Source organism: Trachymyrmex cornetzi, unplaced genomic scaffold, assembly GCF_001594075.2.
Source record: "Trachymyrmex cornetzi isolate Tcor2-1 unplaced genomic scaffold, Tcor1.1 scaffold1002, whole genome shotgun sequence".
NCBI classification, from domain to species: Eukaryota; Metazoa; Arthropoda; class Insecta; order Hymenoptera; family Formicidae; genus Trachymyrmex; species Trachymyrmex cornetzi.
In genome coordinates this window covers 486,240-511,783 of record NW_017295547.1, presented here as the reverse complement: position 1 = coordinate 511,783, position 25,544 = coordinate 486,240, and the positions used below count along the sequence as shown (strand labels likewise).

General features: G+C 34.7%; 1 protein-coding gene and 1 long non-coding RNA gene across 7 annotated transcripts in view; both read right to left on the bottom strand.

Annotated features, from left to right (window-relative positions):
• Window positions 1-2,901: 2,901 nt before the first annotated feature.
• pasilla (RNA-binding protein Nova-1-like protein passilla) overlaps window positions 2,902-25,544 on the bottom strand; it is a 24,766-nt gene continuing 2,123 nt past the window's right edge. For 4 of the 6 annotated variants that reach the window (XM_018522677.1, XM_018522685.1, XM_018522693.1 and 1 more), the window contains 4 exons: window positions 19,335-19,481; window positions 19,096-19,253; window positions 18,366-18,717; window positions 15,010-16,842 (listed from right to left, as the gene is read on the bottom strand). In XM_018522677.1, coding sequence (XP_018378179.1) covers window positions 16,073-16,842; window positions 18,366-18,717; window positions 19,096-19,253; window positions 19,335-19,481 — 1,427 coding nt within the window. In that variant the 3' untranslated portion in view covers window positions 15,010-16,072. Of the gene's footprint in view, window positions 3,254-15,009; window positions 16,843-18,365; window positions 18,718-19,095; window positions 19,254-19,334; window positions 19,482-25,544 lie in introns of those variants that run through there. The other 2 variants (XM_018522710.1, XM_018522718.1) reach the window with 2 other exon arrangements.
• On the bottom strand, window positions 7,658-11,529 carry LOC108770949 (uncharacterized). The gene is made up of 2 exons (XR_001940623.1): window positions 9,603-11,529; window positions 7,658-9,535 (listed from the first exon to the last, which is right to left on the bottom strand). It is a non-coding gene; the product is annotated as an uncharacterized LOC108770949 (long non-coding RNA).

Sequence of the window (25,544 nt, the reverse complement as noted above, 5' to 3'; positions counted from 1 at the left end):
CGCGCGTTTCTGTGGGACTACATACGTAGTATATAAATTCACATAAGAATCATACAAGCATTAAGATCCAGCTAGACCGTGTAAAGGCTTTGATTTCTAGAATTTTATAATTTTGTAAATTAAAAATTTTTTTGTATCTAGCTGTTAAAGAATCACAATTCTAATTATTGATAAAGAATCAAAGTAGTCTTTAAATATTTCATTTTTATTTGACAGCATTGTACAAGCATTTGCCACAATATAGATCATAAATGTAATTTTATCAATTGTAATTGTAAAATTAAAAAAAAAATTTTTTTTTATCTTTCCACAACCGTCAATTTTAAAATCAATTTTTACATAAATTTTACACGCAATCAAAAAATGTCTCTGACAGATGTCTCTGACTGATAAATGTTTTTAAAAGAGATGAAAATGGATTTTAAAAAATTCTAGATTTATATAAAAAGCAATTGTTTTATATATTATATTTATTTTATATTATATTGTTACGGTCAAGCTCCAAGATTCTTTACTTCGAAGGAGAGTATAAGGTAAGGAGGAGGCCTACAGAAGGTCATAACTGAAATCCTTCTCGTGGTTAACGGTTTTAGGCACATGCCACAAATTGAATGCACTTGCGTAAGGGCTCAGATTTTAGACACAGGTCAACGTGTATATATATGGGACTTTATGACACCGTCTGAGTCAGCACGTTCGTCGGTTCTTTTAATTTTAGGCCAAGGAGGTGACTTCCCATGATCTGGAAACGTACCTATTGTGCGATCTTAATGAACGCTAGGAATGAGTAACAGAGACGTGAATTTTTACAATTTTTAATATTTCACTTACAACTATTAATCAATATTAATTCTATTTGTATGGTTTTAAATTAATGGAAACAGAAAATTCTTTTTTCTAGGTTTTTTGAATTTTTTTAGAATCCTATTCAGTTTAACCCTTCGTGCTCATTAGGGACTCCAAAAAAAGTTTGAGGCTTTATATATCACTTAAAAAAATTACATTCTTATATTAAATAAATACTCTTTTATACAATAACTTTACACTTCGTTATTTTCAAAAATGATCTCTTATATTTTTCAGAATAAATACCTTTTTAGGAACGTGGACTATTGCACTATTTTTTTTTTTTTCTAAAAGTCATATTTGTAAAATATAGCCATAAATTTTTATCAAAAATATTACAAATTAAAAAAAGTTATGATTTTCTTCAATAAAAAAACGCATTTTTTAAAGAACTTTCACCTTGCAAATTTTTTAAATATGTTACAAGAAAATTAAAATCTTTAAAATCCACTGCATTTCTATGTTCTACAATGTTTTAAAGTATGTTCAGTAATTTTTGTGATTTTAAAGAACAAATTAAAAACAGTAAATACGACAATGAATTAAAACTCAAAAATTTTGTCAAGTGTGTTGCTCTTTGTGTGACCGACATAAAATTCTCAGGAAGTGATCACAAAGGATTAAAATAATTTTGCTAATCTCTTGGATCTATTAATTGTATATTATATGAGTATGTTCTATATATAATGTTGTGCCACGAAACTGAAAAGGTTTAGCGGAAGCGGCTGAAAACATATGTATGTACAACTTACCAATAAGAATTGCATCATCTTCATCTTCTTTTGAAATTCTCTTCTTAAAAGAATCCGGAGAAGTCGGATCATAAAGGAGACGTAACTTCCACGACTCATAATCTCGACATAATCGTTAAATAGATGTACAAGAGCTTGAAATAAATTGTTGGGGCTAAGTTAATTATGATCCGTACAAAAATAATTTTTTATTTGTTATTTCTTCAGTTTACATTCATATTATTCATTTCTCTCTTTATCAAAACTTGATAATAAAATCGTTCCATGTAGACCATAATAATTCATTCGCCAGAGCTCTTTACCGCTAATATATCTCATTTCCAAAAAAGTATACTTTTTCTGCTTTATTTACAGACAATTCGTTGTGTAAAAAAAATACAATCTTTCGTTTCGTTTTTTGTACTGACTAGTTAGAATAACATTTCTCATACGCTCGAGATTGTACGCTTAAGGGAATGTCAGACGAAAAAAAGGAGAAAAACAAAGACATGTATATATCAGCTAATTATCGCGTACTATCCTTTATAAGATACGCACATTATTTGTGTATATATGCATGTGTTATTTACAAGATGCAAATGTTTATTCAAATATTAAATATAAAAAAAATCATATGTGTGTTTGTGTGTGTGCTATATATGCCTATCACAACACTTTGATCGCCTCATCATATTTAAATGACAGCTGATGAGTTTCCGCAAGAGGTTCGTCACCCACACAGCTTTCGCTACGGATCGGAAATAGCTTTGTTAGATATTTACAAGGGTATCGATTGGAAACAATAAAGAGTATTATTTGTTATTTATATAGTATAACATACGTTTATCATGGAAGAAGGGGATAGATTTGCCTTTATTACTTTAACAAGGATTCTTGCTACGCTTTACAGTCGTGCAATTCTCGACTTTGACGGAGGCTCATGCGCGAAATTATAGCTCGGTAATCGAAGTGTCAACGTCACAAACTCCACATCATCGATTTATCTCGTCGACCACTATCTTTATCTTTTGGGAAAATCAGGTCGTATATACATAAATCGTCGAAGGTCGTATACACGGAAAATGTCAAAGCAAAATTGCACCGCGTGCGATTTTTACGCGCATAAACATATATCATGCGAACCTGTACATTCGAATAAATTTAGCCGGTTTGTCTCAACTATAAGTTATATAATCAAAAAATATCTAAATTATTCGAATGACTGTCGAATCCTTTTAATTATACTTCAAAACTCTTCGTACAAAATACAAACGATTTTTATAGAAAACTTTGTTTTATATTTATATCGCAACTATAACTGCGTATAGTAAAAGTTATGAATTAAAATTATCTGGATGACTGTCAGACCTTTTCAATCACACTTCAAAAATCTTACAAAAATTATTAGTTAAGTTGGGATTATTAAGTTCATATTACTTTTAATTTTACTCGTCGGCGACGTGTAAACAAGACCTTACAATAAAGGAAGTAGGGGATGGGGAAAACGACACGGTGGGCACCAACACAGTTCCCATTGAGGAAAAACGCGGTATATAAAAAACGAAAATTTCTAAATTAAATCTGATACTAATGGAATGCATTGAATAATGGATTAGGTATAATAACGGCGCGTTTTCTTAAAAATATTATTTGTCGACAATTGCTTTCCTGTTTCTCTGTAAAAAAAAAAAAAATATCAGCTAACATGGACATTCGATAAACCACAGAGATTAAAATTTTTATAAAAATCGAAATAACAACGTATAATAAGCTCTACGCTACTTTCAAAATCGTACGTTTTGCCATTATATAATATAACGTTTTTCTTTTCTCTCTTCCAGCCCTTTTTTTCCTTTTGTCGAAATTCGGAAGACCATCTCGTTCACTGCGAAATCTTCGTCGTCGGCGATTCATTCGCTCCACAAACGCGGAAACTCAAACAGACTCGCCGAATTTCAACAAAATCACAATTGCGCTTCGTTTCTAAATCGAGTATGCAGAACGGAGATCAGAGACATTTTGGTGAATAAGAAAAGATGAACGCGTATGATGTATATGATCATACTGCGACATTGAATGGACTAATGGATGGATGTATGGATGGTGGCCAGGTCATGAAATGAAGAACAACAGAATGCATTTAATGAGCGATTGTTTATTATGCTCTTATTATGGTCACTTGTCATACAGGTAACGATGCTTCTCAATGAGTGAAAATAGTTAATATTATATTTGCTTTTCTCTCTCTTTTTACTCTTTTATATAATTATTCAACATTGAATGGAATAAATTGATGATGAAAGAGAATAACAATTTATGGATGCAAATAAATGTGGTTAGAGTGTAAAGTAATAATATTAAGATTAGCCCTTCAAAAGAAAAAAAATGCCTGTGAACTAAATTATACTTCATTGATAACAATAGTGGTGCCCAAAAATAGTCTTAGGACAGCAAACAATTGATAAACTTCATCGACGAGCGAAAGTGCAAAAGTAAAACGCGTATCATCGCTCCCTTTTTCTTTTTCCGAGTTTTGATCAACAAATAGAGGATTCTCTCTATTGAACCGTACGAATATGCGTACCCTGACAATGTCGCGCTCTTATCTGCTCACTGACAAGATCGTATCCTTCTCTCGTTTTTGCTCTCTTTTGCTCATCAATCCCTCACACACGATTTCGTTTGCCGAGCAATACTTTTCCGTCCGTGGTATCGTCGAGTGGTATCATCCAATTGAAAAATAGCGTCGCTCTTCCAATTTTCAAATTCAATTTTGCGCCCGAATTTTTTTGCGCCGAATGACAGTCCTCACGTTGAACAAATACTCCGCAATAAAACGGTGCCAAGAGTCACAACTGACTCCGTTAATAAATTTAACACTTCACCGATAGATTCCGCGTCGGCTATTTTCATGACAAATAGAGAGAAAAAAATGCGTCAGCTCTCGTGACTTTTGACATTACATCTTTCTTATTCAAGACTGAGAGACCGAACATATTTTTTCCCATCTTGACGCTCGCGATGCTATCGGAACGTCGTGTAGTCCACATTTGAGAACTGTCGAATAATTTTTTTAATTTGTAACAGCGAACTAGAAAAGATTGCGCGAAGGTAAAATGACCGTGACGTTTTTTCGGGTATACCTTCATACTTTTTTGATTTGCAAGATTATAACTACAGTTATAATAGAACACAAACATCAACGATACCACAGACTTTCTCTCATTTTGCCTTCGATATCGACGAATTACAATCTTTCACCTTACCATTCCTGAATCTCTAGTTACTCATCTAAAGTGTTTCCGTACCTTCCGTAGAGTTACGACTAATTTTTACTACTTAAAACTTATCGTAAATATCGATAATTCTTAGCTCTTTTTTAGCAATCTGAATCGCAATATCCTTCCTCTCTCCATCTTTCGTTTTCTCCACTCTCTCTTCGCGGAGAGACGAGAGACATCTCGAAATATTAAAAAATATGCAATTTTGCCCATTGCTCATAATGCACCGCCATCTCATTCTCGTGTCGTGTCGATAAGGAAAAAGGAAAAAAAGATAAGTCGAGCCGTACCTATCGTAATATACACAATTGTGAGATAAAATGTGTGATGAGTGACAATGAATTTTCTGTCTAATCGTGTGCGGTATAATTCGAACTAAAACGGTAAAACGCATGATGAGGAAAACGCGCTGCTGTGTGTATGCGTGTATGTATGTACGTGTTTGTGTGTATGTCCTTAAATTATTTTATAGCCGAAGGAATGTAATTAAGGTACAATACTTGGATCATATGATTTCATCATCGGTGCGAGACGAATAAAATCCCTCTATAGTACCTTCGCAGCCAGCTGCTCTCTCTCTCTTTCTCTTTCGCCTTCATATATCTCGATTTTATGTATAATATATAATATATTTTATATATATATATTATATATATATATATATAATATTATGGAAGATAACGCTATATATTCTCTCTCTCTCTCTCTTTCTCTAATTTATTTATTCTCTCTCTCCCTCCCTCTCGCCTCTCTCTCTCTCTCTCTCTCTCTCTCTCTCTCTCTCTAATAATTCACGAACACGTTGTAATTGCAACGCACAAAAAGATTTATCATCGTAAAAGTAAAACGCAAACGTGCGTTTTCTCCCTCTCTGTCTTTCTGTCGGTCTGCAAAATTTTCTATTTGCGTGTAAGCATGCACTTTTGACGTTATACAATGTGTATGAGTATATTGTGTGTATGTGTGCGCCCGCGCGCATGAATGAATTGTAGGATGAAAGCACACGCGCACCCACGTGCACTTGCGATCTATAGCAATATACGACTACTTATACTCAACAAGGTACTTAATAGTCTCCTTCTCTCTCTCTCTCTCTCTCTCTCTCTCTCTCTCTCTCTCTCTCTCTCTCTCTCTCTCTCTCTCTCTCCTGCTACTTAATATTATTTAATTGTTTTTCTTCAATTCTCCATTTTTATCCCCGAGCTGCTATGTGCTATTTCAACAACGATCTCACACCGAAAGTCTCTTAAATTTTTCTTTTCTTGATTTTTTCTCCTTTTTTTTACATTATGCTTACCCAAAAATAATATACCATATTAACAATCTCTAGCTCTATCAATATTCTCACTTCCGACAAAATAACATTACATATAATTTTGTACAACCCTCTTAATTATCTCGTAACGAACGCGTTCCAGTTATCGTTATATATATATATATATATATAATACAATATAATTTTATTTAATCCTCTCTTTTTTTATTTCTTAGTCAAAGATGGACTTAACGTGTTACTTCATGAGAATGTCGCTGACATTTAGGAAAATGAAGATATCGTGATATGAGGAATATTTCAAGTCGCGTTTAATCGAATGATTTTCGAATGCCTGTGATCTCCGATAATCTTTATGTATACTTTCGTACTATATAAATAACTTCACGTCCGCTATTGTCGTTCTATATATATATTTTATTGAGTGTTATTGTGTGAGTCATTTATTTTTATATATATATATATATATATATATATATATATATGCATATATATATACACAACATTTTATATTAATTTCCTTGGCTATTGGCAAATATTCTATCTCTATCATTTAAACATTTGATTATAGCGAACGATTGCAAAAAAAGTGGCAGTAAACTAACAATTAGAGAAAACTCTTTATAGAGACAAATGCAACACTTTTTTTAACGTAACAATTAATTGTAATATATCTCGAACAGTTTACTAATTTATGCCTGCATTTTCTTCTTTTTTTTATCTGTTATTAATCAATCGATATATAGGCCCTCGCGATCCATCGATACGGACATCTTTAATACAACTCTTTCTTTGCCAGTAACTTTTAAAATAATTGCGCTTTTGAATTTTCTTGTTCTTGAGGTAAAACTTATGCGATCGTATCTTTCTCTTTGCGTTTTTCTTCAGCAGCAATCGTAATAATTAATTTCGAACTAATTCGACAAATTGCCGTGCACATATGTATCAATTAGACGCTGTTGCATTTTTTACTTTAGTTATTGATGCCGATCGAATATAGAATATAGAATAAGCTAAAACAAGACATATGGCTATGTAAAACTATGAAACGTGAACGTGTAACGCGACAACATTGGAATTAAAGTATTCATTAAATAACATCTCTCTCAATTTGCAGCAGTCAGTGTATATAATGGAGGATGAGTTGTTACTATCCCTGCTGTATTAACTCTTTTCTTATCTCTTTTGTTCTTTTCTACGATATTCTTGGACGCTATAAGAATCCCTACTTTTCGATATACCGCAAACTAAGAGCAGGTGTAATAAAGTATCTCATAATGTTCCATAACGACGTTATTTATGTATATTAATATGAAATGAATGATATAGTCCGTCTTTTATTAAAAACGGCCTGCGTGCATCACGCAGGATATACACATCTTTAACAACACGTTCTACGGTTAAACGTTAACAAGTGAAATGGTTAAGGAAGGGAGATAGTAAGGAAAGGAGATAATGTAGGATAGGGAGGGTTCGATATGGCACTAAAGGGTGTGAAGTGCGGATGACAGAAGATCCTTTCTTTCTTTTTTTACCCTCAGCATAAAACGCGATTCCGAATGCCATCGTTTTGCATTTCTTTTTGCGTTTTTCTCCATTTTATTCCTCTCGAGTTTTTCTCTTCCTTCTTCACATACACACACACTTTCACACTCTCTCTCTCTCTCTCTCTCTCTCTCTCTCTCTCTCTCTCGTCTCGCATCCGGGTTTAATGGAGTTTAATGCGAAGTGAAGCAATGAAAGTACGATGGAACATGATTTTTTTTTTACGATGTAACCTAACACACACAGCCAAGTAACGTGACACGCAAGTCACCCTCCGCGCAGTGACGAGTGTCAAATTCAGTTAATATAGTTACCGTAATAATAGTCATAATTAGAATTGAGGCGAGTCAATGCAATTCCTACATCCCTGATTACTACGCTACACCACATTTTCTTGTGTGTGTGTGTGTGTGTGTGTGTGTGTGTGTGTGTGTGTGTGTGTGCGCGCGTGTGTGTGTGTGTGTGTAGATGGATATATATATATATATTTCTTTTATAAGAGTTATAATTTAACATTTCCTCCCTTCGTTCCATGTATTCTCGTGTGCACGTGTGCGAGCGTACTTGTGTGTATACAGATACATAATTATTTTCCTCTTTTCTTTTTCTTTTTTTTTGTCTTGGATAGAGTCGGTAATTTATTGTTAGTTTAACTTGCTCTGCAATGACATAATTCCGTAAGAAATTTAAGAAACTAGCTACACATAATCTACACGCCTGTGTACTGCGGTTACAACTATCAACTGGCGACGCGACGCGTACACGCGTGTTACCCATCGCGCCGCGATCCTTTCTCGCGCTTACAACAACAATTTGCGGAACGGAGAAATATATCTTAAACTGTACAAAACAAAGCGCTGTATGAAAAAATAAAAGATTCTTCTAACAAGGGTGGGCAATGACTGCCGGTCGTAACACATCGTCCTCTCGCTTAAACAACTCGTAGGTAACATTGACTGGCCGACTAATACTGCTTTTGCCACATTGTGCAGATGCAGCCGCTACAAAATCGCCGTATCAATTGTCTTGGAAAATCCTCAACGACATGCGTTAAGTGTTTTGTCCTTTCCTTTACCATCGTTATCTCGATCGAAATCGAATCGTTCTTATTCGTGACTGATAATCCTTTCTCTGTAAATGTAAAATGAGCGAAAAATATTTTAACGTCTTCTCTCGACGATTACTAATTACGTGATCTTTGAACAAGAAATTTAAAGGAAAATCCATGGAAAGCGATTTTCCTTGCAATCGCTGGCTCGAAAAGGACTTAACGATTTTTCTATCGCAAATTAATATCGTCACACGCGATACAATAATTTTGTCACCAATACACATGTACATAAGTATATAACGCTCTACTATTATTATACATACAATATATATATATATATATATATTGCGGTATGTCGATTGTCGACCTGATATTCGTGACAAAATTATCTCCACTTTAATATCGGCCGCGCACACAGGGGACCGATTTCATGTATTTGGAGTTTACACGCGGAATCGTGCGTTTCTTGACATTATCGTTTAAACGCAATATATCGAAGATATATATATGTAAGTGTGTATGTATATATATATATATATATATACACACACACACATATACACATATATATTGCTACACTAACGCATATACATTTACGCCGTTAAGCAACATCGGAAAATTCCGCCGAATGTTACTTCGATAACGGTAACGGCTGCAATTCATGCTTCACTCATCTTTGTTCGGGAGAGAATATCGGAGAGGACAGTCCTTTCCGGAAACGGGTGTAAAACAATCCCGTTAACGTCATTATGCCTCAGAAATGCATATTGAAATTCTTTACATTTTCCTCGCTGTTAATTTCTCGGATCTTCAAAAATACATCTATAGCAAGGTTTAATTATTTAACTTCGTTATTATCTGTGTTTTAAGAATACCTTCAATCAGAGATATTTCTGAGATGTACCCCTCGCTATACTGGATTAAACAGATTGCACATTGTGAGGAAACACTCGAGCCGCTGTCGAAGTAACGCTTTCGACGTAAAACTCTGCAAACTCTACGAACAACAGTATCGATTTAATTACTAAAATATATAACAGACGGTACACTTTAAACCAACGTTACACTAAGGAGAATACTTATGTTAGACTGGCTGATTCGCGCTATGGCCTCAATACGTGATCTGTGCTCTCCTTTCACTTGTATTTGATTCTTACCGAGAAATATACGAAAGGAAATTCGTGTTTTATGAGCTATATATGTTTTACGCAGGAAGGGAATCGGTCTCATTTTGGTCTCTTTTTTGTCATTTCCCATCGTGATAAATACATCATTGCGCGCAAGATTGCCCTGTAATACTCTTAATCCGGGCATATTAAATTTAATCATTTGCATATTGACAAAGCTTTTGCTTCCTTTCTCGACCTCTTCTTACCTCGGTCGAACTTTTCGCAATCACTTTACATACGCAAATAAATACATCCTACAATTTTACATTTTATCAAATGTAGCTCGTCTCTTGTCATCCTTCATATATTAGCAGCTGGTATAATATATTCTTTTTTTAACATATATTCTTTTTCCATCACAGCTAGTCTTATATGCAATCTGTTCTACTACGGAATGTATTTAATATCAAAGAGAACCTGTAATCCTATGCTAGTTTAGTGTGGATGCTACCTACAAGTTGTTCGCCAGAGAAGGACCACCTCCTATCCGTCCTCCGCCTACTTTTTCCTCACTCGGATATTGCGTCTCTACAAACATGTACGTCATAACTTGTGTTATTTGTACCAACAGGCGATATATATCACAAAATTAGTGTGCTCCACACTCCGCGCTAACAAAGAAACGAGAAGATACGCGTACGGCAATTATTTCTTGTAATTTATCTATCGTTCGAGTTCGGCTCTAGGATTATTGTGTGACTGCGAATGTACAGTAACGTACTGTGAACGAGCTTGGAGACAAATGACGGATCGAAGATTTGAGACCTTTGAATGAAGTATAGTGATTGCTCGTGTGATAACTTCCCAGAGACATATACATGAAAGTCAAGAGTTTGCCGTCCAATCTCAATCACTTGGTGTTACAATTGGATAAAAACTACACAGCTATTTTCACAACTTTAACAACGAGAGAATATAAAATAAAGATACCGATCCTTAAGACAATAGCTTCACAATTCGACGCGTCTGTCTGCGAATAAATAAAATGATAAATAATCGTGAATATGAAGGACGAATAAATAATATTAAATCTAATAGGTAACGTACATATTTGTAGCAGCAGCAATGTGGAACTGTGTCAGTGTCCTACAATAAGCGTCCGCGAGCGATAAACGACTAATGGCCAATTCGAATGACAAATGCCTCTCTTTCCTTTCTTTCACGCGCTCAACTCTGTATTATGCGACAAATTTAGTAACATCGTTCGCCCTACTGGCAATCAGCCAGATAATATTCGTAGCCAACTATAATTAAAGATTTTTTAACTCGATGAATTAATGATAGCCAATCTAATATGATGACCAGAAAATACATGACAATGATATATTATTATATAATAATGATTATGTTGTATAATAATGATTATATTATATAATATATTAATCAATATGTAATGAAATATATATTATGCTGCCGTTAGCGTTAATAGCACAAAGGCCATTAGAACACACTAATCCATAAATTAAATTAATGCTATTAATTTACAGTTATACTCTCTTAAAACTTTAGAATCGATCTATCTATCTACAGCAACTTAGTTAGTTATTCCATATTTCGGTGACTTTTTAATGTAATTGGGCAACACAGTGAAGTTTAATTGAAAATAGTTCACATAGAATTTATGGATAAACATAAATCTCAATAGTTTAATCTTTGTATTACGATCATCTTATATTAAGCTTTAATGTATATATATGTGTATATATATATATATATATATATTGTGTATATATATATTTTTGTGTATATATATATATGTATGTGTGTGTAAGCATCTCTGTATAATATATTATCTAGAATTATTTTCGTTATGTAATATTTAGAAATATACAAGTCAATGTTTAAAGAACGGTAAACCAATGTCACCAGCTTATGAATTTTGTGTGTGTGTGTGTTTTATGTATATGTATGTATACATATATACAGGATATTCTGTAAGTTTTGACAAAGTGCTTGTGTGGAAGGGTTTTTCTGTACATGTCTACCGATAATGGTCGGTGTTGTATTGCGTAGATATTTTGTATGGTAAAAAGACTGCGCAATAACACATAACGCCATTGACAATTAGCGTGTACAGAATAGGGCCCCAGGTAGAGCGAACTAAACTGAGTCGAACTTATCGGACTCCCTGTATATGTGCTTATGTGTATATAACGTATAAATGTATGCGCACGCACGCACGCACACTTATATACAGTTTTATATTTTATTTAACACTATATAGCTAACATTTCAATAATTATTTTAACTAAATCCATTTTTTATTACTATCTAACTCGTATCATCCCTTCCTATATTTTTCCTACTCCCACAGAAAGAATGATTATAAAAACCTTTCGTAGTGAATATTTTTTCCTTCGATCTAACAGCGGAAACGCAATAAATTTGTCTGAAAATTGTTAAACCAATCCTAATATATTTAATAATCTGTCGGCTTACTTCTCGGTGAGAAAGCTTCAAGATTTATTAAAATTTTCCATTTGGCTCACATTTTATCATAAAAACGAAAATTTCCTAGCGTTCCATACAAACGCTTCTTTTACCATACGAAACCCCAAATCACGTAATGTGGCTAATGTAATCGAGATTTTCCAAGATAATAATTAAAATAGTCAACAGTAAATTCTCGTATCAACGTTTACGATCGATTATTTGATATCTCTAATAAATCAATTAAAATACACGAAATTGCATTGGTAAAAATTCAAGCATATAATATAAGGGAAAATGATCGAGAAACGCTCGTGTACAAATAAAAGACCTACAAAAGGGATTTTACGAACAAGCGTTTACGTCATTTCCAGAAAGTAAACGCCCATACACACTACTTTCTCCCAAAGGCACGTAATAATAAATTCCAATGTCAAGTCCGATTAAATGAAACTAAAGTAAAAATATATATATAAATAATCGTAGTCAACTGACGATCGCCTTAGAAGAGGAAATAATTAGACTAAAAGTTCTACATATATAAATAATGGAACAGATTATTATCTGAAAATGTCATTTAACATGATGTGCAAAAAATTTACTTATCTTAGTGAACAAATGCTAGCGCATGCAAATAGATTTTTATTCCTTAGAAATACATGTAAAAGTCTCCTGAGTAGTCGCCGCGACCATATTGGATCGTGACATTATAAGCGAGAAATGATATGTCGAAGTTTGTTCTTCTTCTTCTTCTTCTTGAATTTCCTTCTTGTTTGGACTTCTGAACCAATGCACAAGGTCACAGTACTATGCGATGATTTTGGATCAAAAAATCCAATAATAACCTCGGGGAATAGAGGCTCCACATTCAGATCAATTCGTACTCATTCAAAGTGTTACTCCCAGAGTCGATACCAGCTCTTCACTTGACGAAAATCGACATGTTGAAGTTTCTTGCAAAAAGGAATGGACAGAGCGGAAGGTCCTTATGAAATCGTAATATATTTTCGCGTATATTACTGTCAACGCTATCTTGTGAGTCTGATGCTGCATTTATCAATAGTAATAAGAAAATTAACGGAGCCGAACAGAATTCGAATTTCGAACTCGAGATTCCTCATTTTCATACCTCCACACTAAAATTACACGACCGAATACTTCGTTATACCCGATATTCCGTTCTATCTACATACATTAAAAATGAAATTAGGAACGTAAGTATGCCTCGGACTCTCGTCGTGATATATGCGAACCTTCCGCTCTATCTAATCCTCTTTGATTTCTTGCATGCTATTTGTAAAAAGAATTTGAGTAAAACAAAATAACAAGATTGTTTTAAAATACTTGTCAAAATGGCCCCGCTGATAGTCAGTAAACAGTTAGTAAAAACGCGTTTACTTAATGCGCACGTGTAATATTTTTTCACTTCAAGTGCCTTTTACGACTACTTACTGACTGTCGCAGGAGGTAAGAATAAGTTCGACCCATTTTTATAAGTGTTTTAAAGCAATGTCATTATGTTTTTTATCCAAATTCTCTTTATTACAAATGGCATACAAGAAACTCTAACGTATCATTTTTCGCTTATAACGTCATTATTCGATATGGCTGCAACTACTACTCGGCACTTAATTTAAAAATAACAACACTTGATGTTAACATCTACATATAACTCTCTCTCTTTCTCTCTCTCTCTCTCTCTCTCTCTCTCTACATATATATATATATATTAATTTAAGCACTACAAAATTTACATGAGGTTCGTTCTGAGATAAGACTTAAACTTTGGAATTAAAAATATAACTTGGCAATAAGAAGTTATCCATTATACTTATTTAGCTGGGCCAGCCAGCGATTGTAAATATATAAATATATGTTTATATATATATTATATATATATATATACACACATATACAGGATATTTAATATTAGGTGAAACACCATTCATGGATAGGTAGAGTGGATTAAACTGAATCGAAAAGTCTTCTACAATTTTGCAAGTTTTGCAATTGTTACCGAGATATTAATTATTAAAGATCGCCAATTAAACACGACCTATTGCCAAATGCAGGCGAATATGACGAGATAGAAGTGCCCACCATCGTAGCTTACTATGGACATCTATTCAAATGTCCAAGATCATCTGGACAGCATATTATATATGGTTGAATTTGTTTTTTTAAGAACTACATTACTACATTAATGAAAATATACTATTCCATTTAAAAAAATTGCGACTTTAAAATTTCAAAACTATGACCCTGAGAAAAATTTTTTGCTCATCATAATATATGTTCCTTCCAATCAAATAACTTTTTCCTGTAGTAATTTTCCCGTATCATCAAAAACAACGAAGATATTTTAAATGATCAAGTTAGAGGAAACACCCTATATAGGCATGCGAGAAGTTGTTTATTACAAATGGCCTTGGCACGCTTGAGCGGCGAAAGAAAACATCTCCCTGCGCTTAGCGATCATATCGCGTTTGCATTTGGTGATAGGTCGAGCGAATACGCACTTATTTGGCGATTTTCAAAAATTAATATCTCGATAACTATTGCGAAATGGTAGAGGACTTTTCGATTCAGTTTAGTCTACAGTTCGCTCTATCTACCCATGAATGGTGTTACACCTAACATCCAACACTTTGTATATATAAATATATATATTAAATTTCCAGCCAAGGTATTTTTGCATTATATGAGATGTTTTGGGAAAGGTTTACAAATTTCTAAGGCCTAAAATTTTAAGTCTTAAAAGCTCGTAACCCTTTCCTTGTAAAACATCTTGTATCTATAAACTCTTTGGTTTTGCCAAGATATTACTCTGTATTTGGTATGATCGAAGTGAATAATATATTTTGCAAAAAAGCGAGAAAAATCTATTAGTCTAAATATTTCCTATTTCGAAAGACAATGCAGAGAATGTTGATCATGGAATCCCTGTTTCAACATTTGAGTTGACCAATTGATGATTGATTCAGATTTACAGTGCCATTTTTTAACGTTAAGTTCTATATGAGGTGAATCTTTCAATTACGGTGAATGCATAACGTTGGATTCATAAAAACTGGGGATGTGATTATCTAGACAAAGGTTTGTCTGAGAAGAAGCCGGGTGTCGTGTAGTAGTCAGTATGATGTGAACGCGTGGCTAAAAGAGATGTCATATCATATATTCCGAATCCGATAACAATAATATAGTGGATTACCTCAACGGTAATACGCTATAGACAATAACAATTAGTTACTTGTGGCAACTCTGATGCAGTATGCGTGTGTCGTGTGTGATAAAGCCCCGTAAGGTGTGTATCACAGAACAATCGTAGTAGTTATATATTGTACAACATATATAATATTCATATGTGTGTATATATATATATGTATATATATATATATATATATATCATAATTATCTTAAAAAATAGATAAATGTTGACGAGCCATGATGGATGTATAAACGTAAATGATGTGACAATGCAAGCGCTATAGTGACAACGCAGCGCGATAGATGACAATGGGCGGTAAATTGGCGATGGACGATGTTGTGTGTGTGTGTGTGTGTGTGTGTGTGTGTGTGTGTGTGTGTGTATGTGTGTGTGAGTGAGTGAATGTGTGTTTGTGTGTCAAAAGTAGAAGAAAGAAGAAAACCGTCGTGGCCGGGCGTGTTCTCCTTTCTCAAGATATGAAGAGGTGAACAACGGAGCTCAATAATGGCGATGAACAAGAGGAGTGCTATACTTGAAATCAATGGATCATACTGGCGATGGCATTCTGACGCGCTCGTTTTGCCTCCTCTTCACTGATCCTCTGCTCGATCAAGTACTGAGCAGTGTTGATTGCATTGGGATAACCCGTGATAGTCACTATGCGGTTCCTGGTACCAGGGGCGAACATGCCCTTCTTAGAGATTTGTATGTTGGCGCCACTTAAGTGCTGAATCTCAATGAGGGCACGACCACCGGGTCCCAGAATAGCTCCCACTATAACCTCTGCAATTTCTATGTCTACTTTCTTGGTCTCCTTGTTGTTGGCGTCTACCTGTGTAGGACTCTTACTTACAAGTGATAACTGGTTAGTGCCCAGGCCGAATGAATTGTTGTTCAGGTGTATCGCACTGGCGGCGGTGTTGTTCTGTCGGAATGGATCAAACGGCTCGTACCGATCGAGGGTGTTGCGCGGAGTCGGCGAGGTAGACCCGAGCGCAGGAACGGTCCCGATCGGTCCGAACACACCGCCGTTGTTGTTCGAGCCGTTAGCAGTTGTCGTACTGTCCATCGGATTACCCAAATAGCTCATACTCGACGGCATCCCGATCCCCATCCCGAGGATATTGTACTTAGCGAGGGTCGCGATCGCAGCAAGTATCTCCGTTGCAGCAGGCTCGGAGAAACCTGTCGTACGTAGATTCAATTTTATGTGTTCCAACAGCTGCGTTGTCACCGGCGCCGTGCCAGCGGTGATAGCCGCGCCCAGATTTAGATTAAGACTCAAACCAGCGCCATTTAAGAGACTCACTATAAAAGAAATAGGCAATCATCGTATTTATTAATTACAAATGATAAAACAATGAAAATTTCGTTAAATCATAAAAAGATCCGATAGATGTTCAAGCTTGACGAATTAATTGACTGAAGTGAAACAGATTAGGATTTCTTTTCCACGCTCACATATATCGATAAATAAAATTTAAATCGCTTCATAAAAATATATAAAAAATAGTTTATTCATTTAATTAGAGAACACTGCAAATTTTACAGTTTCTCTCGCCTCAGCAATTATTTAATTCCTTCAGGAATAAATTTGTAAAGTTAGAAAAAAGTGATTTAATTTTTCGTTTAATTACATTTCATTCTAATTTAAAACTATAACAATAAAGACAAAAAGAACAAAAAATGAAAAATATTGTGATTATTACTCATTTTTTCAAAGTTCGATAAACTTCTTTCTTATAACATTCACCAAATTTTATAGCCATGTATAGTGTCGGAAATCAAAACTGTAACATCACACAAAAAGTAGACTTTTGATTAGAACGAAACTCTATATATCATTTATGGGAGTTATATAAACAAATTATTAAAGTTTCAGAAATCCACGTTTAGTAATCCTTAACCCACGAGAGCTACGGTATATAGTATCTGCAGTTTTGAAGATGATATCTACAGCTTCACTTTCTCTGCTTCATGAATAAATGGAACAAGTTTAAAAAGCATACTACAGGATGATATTGGACACCCGTTGAACACATTGTTCACACTGTTGGATGTTTTTCATTATCTGGTTAACTTGAGGTTAAGCTCAACCTGATATTTCATTCAATGAGCTTTATCCATGACATCATTATAGATAAAGCCCATTGGATAAAATATCAGGTTAAGCTTAACCACAAGTTAACCAAATAAAAAACCATGGCTATAATAGTCTAATAATTGTCTCAACTGACAGAAAAGACTTCTGATTGATATCACGTAAAGTTCAATTTCGAGCTACGCCGTAAAGTTACACAGTCCGGAAATATACATATGAGACTAAATATTATTTCTTTCTTCGACTGGTATGGATATTATTTCTTAGTTACTGTGTTTAATCGTTTATTCACGTTGCCCTCTCCAACATATCTATAAATTTTGATCCCAAAATGATATTTCCTTCTAAATGTTGCAATTTCAATTTCCGGCAATGTACAAAAAATTCTGAAAAAGATGTAGGCTTTTTCAACATTTTTAAAAAGTATTACAAAAAATCTAAAAAATTTTTTAAAAACTTATAAAATTATATCAAAATTCTAAAAAAATTTTTTTTAATTATCTGCAGAATTCTAAAAAAAATTTTCATCAAAGTGACGTCACTGAAGAAATTAAGTAATAAAAATTAAGGAAAAGCATGCTTATAGCCTTCTTACATCTATGAATATTATTAGACAATAATCTTATAATCGAAAACGCTGTCCTATAACAACAATTAAATATATTCATCACATAGGAAATACTTTATTGCATTATTAAAAGACTCCTTAACTAAGTACCTAAGTACTAACCTGTATTTAGACCAGCTGTAGATGTATACGTAGGAGTGCTTGTGGGAGCTTGAGCATACGGGCTGCCTGTAGGATTGTAATTGGCAACAGGACCACTTACGTCCGCGTAACTGACGTTAAGGCAGGTACCGCTTTGCGGATCATCCGCCACTTTCGCTAAGATCATATGTAACGCCCTATGATTATTTTCTTTCTCACCAATCACCGTTATACATCGCTCCTGAAGGGACAAGTCCTTAGCCTTCTGACTGATTTGAACATACGAGCCAGATTCTTCTTTAATTTGTTTAATGTAATTCCCAGCTTTTCCTATTATCATCCCTGCAGTGCTATTAGGCACTAAAATTTTAACCTGAAATAGCAGTTCAGATCAGACCTCGTGTCATTCGCGCATACAATATTTGTTAAGTTTCGTATTTTTTAAGTAAATATTATTAGTGCCACTGTTTCCCACGAAAAAATTACTAATAATATATTAATATAGTATAAAAAATTATTAATATTAAATAGCACAAATTCGCATTATTTTTAGAAGACATTCTAAATACACAACGCCTAAAAAAAGCTATTTCAAAATCTGTAACTATTTTTAATGTCGTATTACTTTTATATAAGAAGCAATTATTAACAAATTCGTATTTCTTTAAAAATATACATACATCCTATACATAAAATGTTTTAATAGAAAACAGGAAAAAAATGTTACGCTAAAAATATTTCAATCTTATACCTGCTTGTCCCTCTCCGCGGTGGCTTTACCAGAGTCGAAGTCAACCGTAGTTTTCGAAGTAAGATCAGGCTTCTCGCGTATTTTGTCCATGATGAACTCCATGACCTCCATAATAGCATCTACGGTGCCTGTGATAAGGCATACTCTCTCAGTAGTTCCTGTAATAGACAAATGAAACGATAATTAATCGAATAAAGGCAGCTGCGAGAACACGCGTGCACTGAAAGCTAAATATATACCCGGATAAAAATCGTGCGATTTAGACATCTTCACTCTTGCCCCTGTATCCTTTTGAAGTTGAGCAATCGTGTCTCCACCTTTGCCGATAATGGCCCCGGCTGCCACACCGGGAACCAACACTTTGAGATGATACGTTCCATCTCCACCTGTAAAATTAAAGCAAACCATTCTTTTAATCATGTCTTATACAGAGTATCTGACATTAGATGGAACTACAGACTTCTATAACTAGACTGCTGATTCAGTGTGATAGACAGAGATAAGCCTAATTCTGAGCTGTTCTTGTTTCAGTTCATATATGTGTATGTATGCGTTTTGTCTGTGAACATTGCGTGAATTTATATGAAAACATCAACGTTATTATCCGTACAATTTATACATATGAGAGTGAGTGAACACAAATATGACGCTGCTCAGCGCTATCTTCAAACATGGAGGCGAAGTCGGCAGTCTATTTATACTTGGACTGTGGATGGAACACCGCTTATGGGCAGAAAAAGCAAACTAAACTGACAATAAGTTGAAAAATGTTATATCATTTTGTAATTTTCGCAATTGCAAGTTAATAAGATATTAATTTCTAAGAATATCCAAACGAGCGCGTGTTCGCCCGAGCTACCGCCAAACTCGAAGCACGCGGCGAGACGAACGAGATACAACCGTCTAGAACGGGGAGATGTTTCTTTCGCCACTCGTGCGTTGCCATTGCTGCTTGTAGTAAACAACTCGCGTATTTATTAACTGCGTTCAATAGAGAAAACTAATCAGTTAGCGCTTGGTGATTCTTTAATATGATTGGTTCTTATACTTAGATCCAGCAAAGAACTAAAGGCAAGAACAAATCATATAACAAGAAAAAATCACTAAGCGCACACTGATTAGTTTTCTCTGCTGAACGCAGCCATTGTTAGCAACTATGAACTTGACGGCGTATGTTGCCACGCGTTTGCTTCATGTGCGTGAATTCTGGAATATTGTGTGTATTACGCAGCGAAATATGAATAAAAATATGTATTTTTACATAAAAATAAATTTTCAGTGCAAAAATGAAAATAGGTACAACGTCCAATGGTCTTGATTTTGACAAATGTTATACAGGTCATGATTCTGAACAAAATTTAAAAGGTTTTAATAGTCAATGGGATATCTTGAGTAACGCTAATGTCGACTGTAACTTTCATGTCTTTATAATTCGAAAAGTATTTAATGAAAAAAATAGTTTGTTCTAGTGTTCTCAAAAGCTCTCGAGATAAATTATGAGAACGTGTAATGAAAAATAGAAAGTTCCATTTAAAAAATTTAAAGTGACCTTGCCCTGACCTCGATAACGCCATCAAAGGTCAAATCAATAGCATCTTATGTCCTCCTCGAAGTCAAAAAACTTTTGTCTGAAACATTTTTCGATTTAATGCAGTGAGAGATTTCTGAGAGATTTGAATGGACATCCTGTGTGTATATATACAGGGTGTTAAAAAAGATCGGGACCCTGGATTTACTCGGAAGGATGAAAGATTTTTGAAAGAAATGTTTTAGACAAATTGTCAGGTATAAAAAGATCTATTTACAGATCTTATCAGTTTGACCCTGGGTGGTGTTGTCAAGGTCAGGTCAAGGTCAAATCGATTTTTTTAAATGGGACACCCTTTTTTGATGCCAGAATCTAATAGCTGGTGTCAAGAGCTTTTCAAAACATTGAAAAAATATTTCATGATAGTGTTTTGGAAAGCTCTCGAGGTAAGCTACGAAAATATGTAATAAAAAATGGAGTCTCAAAAAAATTGTATGTGACCTTCCTCTGACCTTGACAATACCACTCAAGTTCAAACCAATGATATTATCTCATATCGTATCCTCGAAGTTACAAAACTTTTATATAAAATGTTTTTTTCTAAAATGCTTTGTTTCCAAGATAAAAATTTGTAATGCTTTATTTTAAACACCCGCTATATACAATTTGACCCACTTAAAGTGTTAGAAACTATTATCTCTGAAGGAGTATGTGTTAAATGAAAAATATATGTTCAGACAAAAGTTTTGTGACTTCTAAGGGCACATAAGATAGAATAAAATTGATCTTGAGTGGCGTTGCCAAGGTCAGAGAATTGCAGAAAAAATAAATAAAAACAATACAGCAAAAAATGCTAACAAATTTTATTTTAATATTGTATTATTTTTTTATTTAACATTGCGTTTATTGTATACGCATTATTTTATTCATACTTGTGTTTAGACCTCAAATCTTTCTTAAATACACTATACAATAAACTAAAACAGGTAAAAAACTAAAAAAATTCAAACAAAACAGTTAAATACATAAAAAAAAATAAAAATCTTAAAAGGGCAAAAAATGAAAAAAAAACCGTTCCGATAATCGTGTGTAAAGCTAGCGCCTCACTTGGTGGAAATTCATAAAATATTGAGTTTTGAGTTTTTTTTCAATAGTTCTATAGTTCTATATAAGTTAAACAAATAGTCCCGATCATTAAAGTCGAGAAACCAAAAATGCAAAATGAGACACCAGGTTCGCGCAGCGCCGACTTTGTCTAACGAAGGTTCCAGCCAAATTTTCTTGTAGGATTTGAAAAGATATATAGTTGTAAAGAGAGTTCTGACGATTATAACATTGTTATTTTAATTTTTAAACAATTTTTTCCCCTAAAAAATGGTCTTTATGGGAACGAAAATTAGACGCTGTCGGATTTTAAAGAGTTCTGATAGTTCTACGATAATTCTCGTGTAGCGGCAACTTTGTTTTCGTTAGACAAAGTTGCCGCTGTGTGAAACTGGCATCTCATTTTATATTTCCGGTTTCTCGGCTTTAATGGCCGAAACTATTTGTTTAACCTACATAGAATACTATAGAACTATTGAAAATAAACTCAAAACTCTCAATATTTTATGAGTTTCCACCAAGTGAGACGCTAGCTTCACACACACCCGACAATCTTCACCTTGCCGCGATGAAACGGCTTATAATGTATATGAGTGTACAACAAAGAGAGAGATCTTACTATCTTACTAAATATTTTTAATAATAAAATGTTCAAAATAAAATTTTTTTTCAAGTTATGTCCGGAAATTCTACGGGCGGTATCCATGATCAATTCTTATATTTAAGACTGTCTTAAGTAAAGTCTGAAGATGACACAAACCGATCAGAGCGCCGTATTAACAGCATGAAATTACTTAAGACGATTTTGAAATAAGAACGGACTCTAAATATCGGCCTACGTTACAGATATACCAAAATCTTGTTAGAAATCTTCGGGATGCATTGGCAAAAAGTCGTTTTCTTAAAACATGAGTCACAGTATCTTAGACCGATCAAAAACGATAAAGAAAACTTCGGAAAATTAAAGCCGAATGACTTTAAATCGATGCGCAAAGGAACAAAAAATATCTCGTTATGCAAAAACAAACGTGCTTAATTAACGATTTTTTGTTCATTCAAAATTATGATTCTATATTAAAGGAAGATCGAGATGATTGCAGTTAATCTTTCGTGATCAACGGTAAGTATATCAGTTCATGTAATTTAGAAAAAATGTATCGAGAAAAATTATTTACAAAAAAAAGTTAACGCGCACAACTGAGTATCCATTAAAATCGAATATGAATAAGACGTATCGTACAATTGCATCAGGAATTTTGATGTAATCATAACTTCACTCGAAATCATTCGCTTTCTTGGGTGTTCTGTTTTTTTAAGTTATCGCAGTGCATCCAATTAATGTAGAGCTGTTATCCAAACAGGATACTTTTAGCTTCAAATTGAAATTTACAGATATTCATGTCTATTATCGTTCCTACTTCTCACTTGCTGTTTTGTCATAGCACGCTATGCTCGTTTAGGAGGTATGAGACTAGTCCGAAATATAAAATACTATTATTCATAATATATTTAATTATAAAAATTTTATATATATGTATACAGGGTGTCCCATAACGTTTAATAAATGTTTCTTGGAGTAAAAGAGAATGAAATTTTGAACTAAAAGTTCCTTTCCCCACTTTTGACTCAGACCATTATTTACCGAGTTATTAATAACAATTAAACTTGAATTCAATCAGATAGCGCGCAGCCGGAATACGCAGGAGCGTAGCGACGAGACTCCTCGCGCTTATTATGCAATTTCCCGATTGAAATTTTATTCAAAAATTGTTTATTTTCAGCTCAAAGAGCTCCAAGAATTTTTCCATAATTGTTTATTAATTCTTTTAGTCCTGCATTTTCTTATTGGCAACTATTTTTACCAAAGTGAAAAAATGTGATATGAAAAATTCTGAAAAAATTCTCAGAACTCTATGAGAAGAAAATAAACAATTTTTGTTACTTGCTGTTTTTCTGTAAAATTGATAATATTGAGTAAAAAATTATTGGAAACCAATATTCGGCAATATTTAGTAATTAATATCTTGTTAACTATTGCGAAAATTGCAAAATGCTAGAGTTCAGTTTAATCCTTTCTACCAGCACATGAAATATTTGGCGGTCATTCTGAGACACTCTGTATACAGCGCGTGCACGCGTGCGCACACAATACATATGTAAGTGTATGTGTGTGTGTGTGTGTATATATTCATGTATTTTTATAGTTGGATATATTATGGACAATAACACCTTATAATATTAGTAATACAATACTTTTAAATATAATAACTAATGCAGATAAAAAACTTAACAATTTCAGACTTATAGTATCGTACGTACCTCCTGAACGAGCGTAGCGCGCTATGACAAAACAGCAATGAAGTGAGAAGTAGGAATGAAAATAGGCGTAAGTACTGACACATTTCAATTTCGAGCCAAAAGTAATAATTCTGAACAGTTCAGAATTAATGAAATCTTTTCTTACATATATATATATCTTTCTGAATGTGTGGTACATACATTACACTCGATTATATCATAAAAAGAAAAACGAATTTATAACAGTGACTAATTTCAGTACGGTCGGACCAAAAGGAATACAATTCGCAACTCGGGTTGCAAGTCGAAGACAACTCTAATCCAAAACGAAAAGAGTCAGTCACAACAATGATTTTAGTTAATCAGCTTCGCTGGAAGATTGACATATATTTAAACCGTAATCGCATCACATGACATGAGGGAAAAAGAGGTAGAGAAAGAGAGCGAATGATTATATATAGATCACGCTTTAATAGATATAAAGAAAAAATTATAATCAAAACAAATCAATAATCGGTTTTGATTAAGGACATTTAATTTCAAGTGAACGTCACGGCAAAAGGATCGACGTGATCTAACGAAAATGTGAAAACCCGTTGTAGTTTCGATTAATCAACTTTACTTCATTTCGTTCTTATTTTTTAGACAAACGAAGATCGATGCGATCGGAACGAAAGGGACGATGCACAGCAGGAAGTTGGATGTACGGAAGTCAAACAGCTGTTTGACAGATGGAGGCCCTGCGCGTTGGCTCGGCTCGGCTCGGCCTCGCTCGCTCGCTCGCTCGCTGGCTGGCTGGCTGGCTGGCTGGCTGGCCCGACGACCTTGACCCATCAACCTCTTCCGAGAAGCAGAGAGAGACGCGAGGTGGGTGCGTGCGTGCGTGACAAACTCACTCACCGATGCGCCACATCCTAGTGGGCGCCGTCATTCTGTGCGCGGATGGCAGTGGCGGTGGCGGCTTCTCGACGATGACGACAATGACAACGACGACGACGACGACGACGAGGATGACGATGACGATGACGACAACGGTGGCACCGCGTTACGGATACGCGGCACGGAACGGAGCAGCACCAAGTGCTGCTGTGACAGGTGCGCGCGTATAATGCACGGCAATGATGACGAGAACGGCGCGGCGGAAATGTACGCCGCTATTTCCACGATGCTCGCGCGACAAAGTTGCAGAGTCACCGTAGGAGCAGCCACCGCCGTGGAAGCGGTCCTCCATTAACGATGCTTCACAGGCACGACCGCCCACACGTAGTCGAAGGAGAGCGAGAGCATGAGAGAAATAAAGAGAGACGGAGAAAGAGGGGGAGAGGGAGAGACAGAGAGAGAGAGAGAGAGAGAGAGAGACGAAGGAAGTGAAGAATGTCGCGCGGATGGAACGTCAAAATTCAAAACATCGTTTCCCGCTGACTGATCCTGCTGATTTGTCGTCGAACTTGGACGTGTCCACACGCGTGATATCGTTGATCGGAGAGGATAGAATACACGATAGAGCGAGAATAGATAG